The sequence below is a fragment of the Gopherus evgoodei genome, chromosome 1 (genome assembly GCF_007399415.2).
Source record: "Gopherus evgoodei ecotype Sinaloan lineage chromosome 1, rGopEvg1_v1.p, whole genome shotgun sequence".
In the NCBI taxonomy this organism is placed as follows: Eukaryota; Metazoa; Chordata; order Testudines; family Testudinidae; genus Gopherus; species Gopherus evgoodei.
Window position 1 is genome coordinate 11,601,627 of NC_044322.1, and position 7,055 is coordinate 11,608,681.

The 7,055-nt window shown below is 46.9% G+C and overlaps 1 protein-coding gene across 1 annotated transcript in view; it reads right to left on the bottom strand.

Annotated features, from left to right (window-relative positions):
* Positions 1 to 5,452, bottom strand: part of ALG8 (ALG8 alpha-1,3-glucosyltransferase) — a 28,865-nt gene extending 23,413 nt beyond the window's left edge. Inside the window, exon 1 of the mRNA XM_030558193.1 lies at positions 5,354 to 5,452. Within this exon, the coding sequence (XP_030414053.1) occupies positions 5,354 to 5,442 (89 nt within the window). The 5' untranslated portion in view covers positions 5,443 to 5,452. The remainder of the gene's footprint in view (positions 1 to 5,353) is intronic.
* Positions 5,453 to 7,055: the final 1,603 nt, after the last annotated feature.

Consider the following 7,055-nt stretch of genomic DNA (forward strand, 5'->3'; position numbering starts at 1 on the left):
GCTGAAGTTCCTATTTTGAAGTAATCCAATTTTAAAGTAACAGAATCATAGAAATATAGTGCTGGAAGTCAAGTCCAGCCTCCTGTGCTGTGGCAGGACCAAGTAAATTTAGATTATCCCTGAAAGATGTTTGTCCAACCTGTTTTTTTTTTTTTTCAAACTTTGAATTCCACAAGGATTCCACAACTTCCTTTGGAAGCCTATTTCAGATCTTATAGTTAGAAAGTTTTTCCTAATATTTAACCTAAATTTCTCTTGTAGAAATATTGCAGATTAAGACCATTACTTCTTGGCCTACCTTCAGCTGACATGAAGAACAATTGATCACTGTCTTCTTAACCACAACCCTTAACATATTTGAAGACTTACCAGGACGTCCTTCATCTTTCTTTTCTCAAGACTAAATAAGCCCAGTTTTTTTAAACTTTTCCTCATATGTCAGGTTTTCTAATACTTTCATCATTTTTGTTACTCTCCTTTGGACTCTCTCCAATTTGTCCAATCTCTCCTAAAGTGTGGCACCCAGAATTGGATACCTTACTGCAGTGGTTCTCAAACTGGGGTACGGACCCCTTAGGGGGGCGTGAGGTTATTACTTGGGGGGGTCACGAGCTGTCAGCATCCACCCCAAACCCTGTTTTGCCTCCTGCATTTATAATGGTGTTAAATATATTTAGAAGTGTTTTTAATTTATAAGGGGGGGGGGTCAAACTCAGAGGCTGGCTATGTGAAAGGGGTCACCAGTACAAAAGTTTGAGAACCACTGCCTCACTCCAAATGAGGCCTCACCAGTGCCAAACGGAGCAGAACAATTACCTCTCACATCTCGTATATGACACTCATGTTAATATACCCCAGAATATTAGCCTTTTTCGCAACTTTCATCACATTGTTGACTCATTCAGTTTGTGAGCCACTATAACCCCCAGATCTTTTTCAGCAATACTACCATGTAGACAGCTATTCTCCATTTAGTAGTTGTGCACTGCATTTTTCCTTCCTAACTGAAGTACTGTGCACTTGTCTGCACTCAATTTCATCTTGTTGAATTCAGACCAATTCTCTAATTTGTCAAGGTTGTTTTGAATTTTAATCCTGTCCTCCAAAGTGCTTGCAACCCCTCCCAGCTTGTCAGCATCTGAAAATTTTATAAACACACTCTCCATTCCACTATCCAAGTAATTAATGAAAATATTAAAAAGTACTGGACACATCCCAGTAGGACCCCACTAGATACACCCTCCCAGTTTCAGAGCAAATCACTGACACTCTTGGAGTTCAGCTTTCACCCTGCTGTACTCCCACCTGATAGTAATTTCATCTAGACCATATTTCCCTAGTTTGCTTACAAGAAGGTCATGTGGCACTGTGTCAAAATCCTTACTAATATTAATATACATCATATCTACTGATTCCCTCTACTCACTAGACCAGTAACCCTGTCAAAGAAAGAAATTAGGGTGGTTTGGAATGATCTGTTCTAGACAAATACATGTTGGCCATTCCTTTATAACCATGTTATCCTCCAGGTTATTTACTTAACTTATATGGCGATATACCTATCTCATAGAACTGGAAGGGACCTTGAAAGGTCATTGAGTCCAGTCCCCTGCTTTCATTAGCAGGACCAAGTACTGTCCTTGACAGCTCCCCCTCCCTCCCCGATCCCTAAATGGCCCCCTCAAGGATTGAACTCACAACCCTGGATTTAGCAGGCCAATGCTCAAACCACTGAGCTATCTCTCAGATAATACCTGTTAGAAATATAGATATAAAACAATGGAGAACATACATAGCTAAAGAAAGACCTACTTTGCATAGGACTAATTTAGTTTATAACTTTTTACCATTAGCATTACTACTTATTACAAATCTTACTCTAGTTGCTCGGCAACAGAAATTATTACAAACAAACAATTTGTACTACAAGATGACTTGAAAGTGTAAAGAATTTTTTTAAGTTAAGTATTGATATCAGATTTAAACATTTTGATAACACTATTCCCACCTTAATGAACCCACTGCAAAGACTCACTGCAGAGAGTATTCATATTTGTCAAGCCTGACCTTAAAAAGCTCTAAGGAAGGAGATCCCACCACCTACCTAGGTAACCCATTCCAGTGCTTCTCCACCCACCCAGTGAAAAAGTTTTTCCTAATATCCAACCTAAACCTCCCCCACTGCAACTTGAGACCATTACTCCTTGTTCTGTCATCTGCTACCACTGAGAACAGTCTAGATCCAACCTCTTTGGAACCCCCCTTCAGGTAGCTGAAAGCAGCTATCAAATCCCCCCTCATTCTTCTCTTCTGCAGACTGAACAATCCCAGTTCCCTCAGCCTCTCCAGCCCCCTATTCATTTTAGTTGCCCTCCGCTGGATTCTTTCCAATTTTTCCACATCCTTCTTGTAGTGTGGGGCCCAAAACTGGACACAATACTCCAGATGAGGCCTCACTAATGTCGAATAGAGGGGAATGATCACATCCCTTGATCTGCTGGCAATGCCCCTACTTATACATCCCAAAATGCTGTTAGCCTTCTTGGCAACAAGGGCACACTGTTGACACATATCCTGCTTCTTGTCCACTGTAACCCCTAGGTCCTTTTCTGCAGAACTGCTTCCTAGTCATTCGGTCCCTAGTCTGTAACAGTGAATGGGGGATTCTTCCGTCCTATGTGCAGAACTCTGCACTTGTCCTTGCTGGACCTCATCAGGTTTCTTTTGGCCCAGTCCTCTAATTTGTATAGGTCACTCTGTATCCTATCCCTACCCTCCAGCGTATCTACCACTCCTCCAAGTTTAGTGTCATCTGCAAACTTGCTGAGAGTGCAGTCCACGCTATCGTCCAGATCCTTAATGAAGATATTGAACAAAACCAGCCCCAGGACCAATCCTTGGGGCACATCACTTGAAACCGGCTGCCAACTAGACATGGAACCATTGAACACTACTCATTGAGCCCGAGGATCTAGCCAGCTGTCTATCCACTTTATAGTCCAATCATCCAGTCCATACTTCTTTAACTTGCTGGCAAGAATACTGTGGGGGACCGTCTCAAAAGCTTTGCTAAAGTCAAGGAATAACATCCACTGCATTCCCTTCATCCACAGGCCCAGTTATCTCCTCATAGAAGGCAATTAGGTTAGTCAGGATGACATGCCCTTGGTGAATCCATGCTGACTGTTCCTGATCACTTTCCTCTCCTCTAAGTGCTTCAGAATTGATTCCTTGAGGACCTGCTCCATGATTTTTCCAGAGACTGAGGTGAGGCTGACTGGCCTGTAGTTCCCCAGATCCTCCTCCTTCCCTTTTTTAAAGATGGGCACTACATTAGCCTTTTTCCAGTCATCCGGGACCTCCCCCGATCACCATGAGTTTTCAAAGATAATGGCCAATGGCTATGCAATCACATTTGTCAACTCCTGTAGCACCCTTGGATGCAGTGCATCCGGCCCCATGGACTTGTGCTCTTCCAGTTTTTCTAAATAGTCCTGAAGCACTTCTTTCTCCACAGAGGGCTGGTCACCTCCTCCCCATACTGTGCTGCCCAGTGCAGCAGTCTGGGAGCTGACCTTGTTTGTGAAGACAGCGGCAAAAATATCATTGAGTACATTAGCTTTTTCCACATCCTCTGTCACTTGGCTGCTTCCCTCATTCAGTAAGGGGCCCACACTTTTATTGATTTTCTTCTTCTTGCTAACATACCTGAAGAAACCCTTCTTGTTACTCTTAACATCTCTTGCTAGCTGCAACTCCAAGTGTCATTTGGCCTTCCTGATTTCACTCCTGCATGCGTGAGCAATATTTTTATACTCCTCCCTGGTCATTTGTCCAATCTTCCACTTCTTGTATGCTTCTTTTTTGCGTTTAAGATCAGCAAGGATTTCACTGTTAAGCCAAGCTGGTTGCCTGCCATATTTACTATTTTTCCTACACATCGGGATGGTTTTTTCCTGCAACCTCAATAAATATGATCATATTTAGCAAATGAAAGTGTTCATACTTAAGTTTTAAGTTTGAATTAAAAGCACCTGTGTTCCATTCATTTATAAACTTTTGAAAATCCCACTTTGTAAATGTCTGAAACAACTATGTAGTTTAAGAGTAGAAGCATCTTTTGTTTACTATTAAACTTTTTCACAAAAAGTAAGAGACTTCACACTGCATCTTTAAAACAAATTTTAAGAGAGTTTTAAAAAAAACCATAAATGGTCATAGAGGTTTTACTCAATGCCGTCTATTTTGTTCTTCTTTGAGGAAAGAAGACATCATACTTTGATCCTCTAGCACAGATTTGAGGTGAGGTTTTAATAGGTCTAAACAACAATCAGGCTGCTTAGGAACATTCTTAATACTCTCTACAGAAGGTGCCACGTAACACTGCTCTCAACTCCATCATCCTTACAAACCCAAATTTATTCCCAGTCAGGACAAATAAAGAAGATGGATTCTCACTTATAATTTGTCTCAGAAGTGAAAAATTATGAAACTGAGGTACAGTATTAGAAAAATAAATACTCCCACAATGCCACATCATATAAGTGTGCAGTTCTATTAAATAGCCTCCTTCCATGTCGGGGCTTGGTAGCTTAGTTAAAGTCACCCGTATCTGTGCTAAAAGGCTAGAAATTTTGAAACTCATATGCAAAATTTAGTATCACTTTTATGGGTGACAGATAAGGCCTCTACCATCAAGCACAAAGTAAACCAAAACAAATGTGGGCGTTGGAAAAGATTTTTGACTCTCAGGTGACCCGATGCCCTGCTCCTCCAGCAGCACGAATAGAGAGCGGGGAGGCAATCTGCAGCCCAAACCAGCAAAAGCTAGCACAGGATGTAACTATTTATGGGTTGCTTTGGGCAAGTTGCCAGCGAACTGCATAAACCCCGGGGCACCGTTCTGTGGGTGCAAGGTAGTTGCACTCGACTGTGAAGCGCCGTCGCACTCATACAGGAGTCCCACAGCAGCCCCCACACCCCAGGACAGCGGCATGGGGAGGGAGGCTCGGCCTCACTGCAAGTCCGCAAGGCGGCGCCGCGCAGCCCGCGCGAGGAGCCCCTTGTCCATCTGACGCGAAGGTGCCGCGGCGGGCAGGGGCGGCGGCGCCCGGGGCACCACAAGGCGTTACGGCCACGCGACCCTGCACGGGTGGTAACCAAGGCAACCTGGGCCCGGCCGCCTGGCCCATGAGGCCGCACAGCTCCCCCCGCCCAGGGGCTGCAGGTCAGGGAGGCGCACGGGATGGCCCGGGGCTGCTAGCGCGGCTCCCCCGGGGACCGGGCGGGACACGCAGCCGTGGCGAGGGGGAGGCTGGCCCGGCCCGGCGCGGGGCGGTTTCGCGGCCCTTACTAGGTCGGTATGAGGAGACATTTGAGAAAAGAAACTCCGAGCGCCAGAGCCAGGAACCAGCAACCGCCGCTTCCGCCCGCCGCCGCCATGACAAATCCGGTACCACCGCTGCGCATGCGCAGAAAGTGACCGCGTGAGCCCGCCTAGATTGAAAAAAATAATCTTGCGGCCACAGGGCGCGTGCGCAAGATGTCCTGTTCGCATGTTCCCAGGACAGGTGCGAACTGCGCTTTCCGAATGCGTTAGGTCCCTCCGCCGAGGCTCCCTGGGGACAGGTCTACTGCGCAGGCGCTAATGTAGTGTCTGTTAAGTGGGGTTTGCTTCACTCCCGAATGAATATAGGGCTGTCAGGCTGGGGCATTGGGTCAGTGCTCACTGAAGGGGGAGAGTAAGCAGCACTCACTCTTCAACACCCCTTCCTGCACCATGTGGATTTTACCTGGTCTCCCACCCAAGTACTGGCTTGACTTAGATTAGGATGAGCTAGGAAGAATTTCAGCCATGAAGTGTTAGGCCTGCAGCCCTTAGGGCTGGTCCACACTACAGGGGGGAAATCGATCTTAGATACGCAACTTCAGCTACGTGAATAACGTAGCTGAAGTCGAATATCTAAGATCGGATTACTCACCCGTCCACACCGTGCGGGATCGATGTTCGCGGCTCTCGCTGTCGATTCCGGAACTCCGTTGGGGTTGATGGAGTTCCGGAATCGATATGAGCGCGCTCGGGGATTGATATATCGCGCGCGATATATCGATCCCCGAGCAATCGATTTTAACCCGCCGATACGGCGGGTAGTCTGGACGTGGCCTTAGAGGTGTGCAGCAGCTGCATAGTTTAACCACACACGTGACATAAGCACATCCTACTGTGATTAGGGCATCTTGTAAGTGCTGATAATTATCACACCTTTGCGAAATTCTACTTGCCTATTGGAGTAAAAAGTAATTAGTTTTCTCTTCCCCTATCATAATCACTCCCCATGGGAAAGGGAGGGATAATCAATCCAGGGCCGGCGTTAGGAAGTGCGGGGCCCAATTTGAACACTTTCGGCGGGGCCCTGGCAGAGATGACTTAAAAAGAAAAAAGTGTAAAAAAAAGCCTTCCATTTCTTCCATGTATTATTTACTTTCCATAACTATATAAATAATAAAATTGTATATTATGTACATTGCATCATATATGCTGTTGATTGGTTATTAATGACTGCCGTTTCACATGTGTGGGTCCCCGCCACTCCCTGGGGGTGTGCACATGTGTGGGTCCCCGCTACTTCCTGCCCCCCTCATTGAAGCAAGTGTGCAGGTTACTGGCCTGGGAACTGCAGGGCAGCAATGAACATGGGGCTGGTTCGAGGCAGGGCAGGGACTGACTGGAGCTAGGGTCTGGCTGCAGGCTGGGCAAGGAGTGCGGGGCTGGCTGGAGACGGGAGTGTGGGGCCGGCTGGCTTCAGGCAGCGCCACAGGGGGGTGCAGCAAGGGTTGGCAGGGCTGGAGACAGGAGTATGGGACTGGCTGGCCTCAGGCAGGGCGGTGCAGCAGGGGTTGGCTGGAGACAGAGCAGTGCAGGGCTGGTGTGGGCAGGGGTGTGTGGCAGGGGTTGGCTGGAGACGGCAGGGGGTTTGGTAGGGCTGGCTGTGGGAAGGGTGTGCAGAGCTGGCTGCAGGCAGCGGGGGGCGGGGCTAATGCGGCAGGGCAGGGGG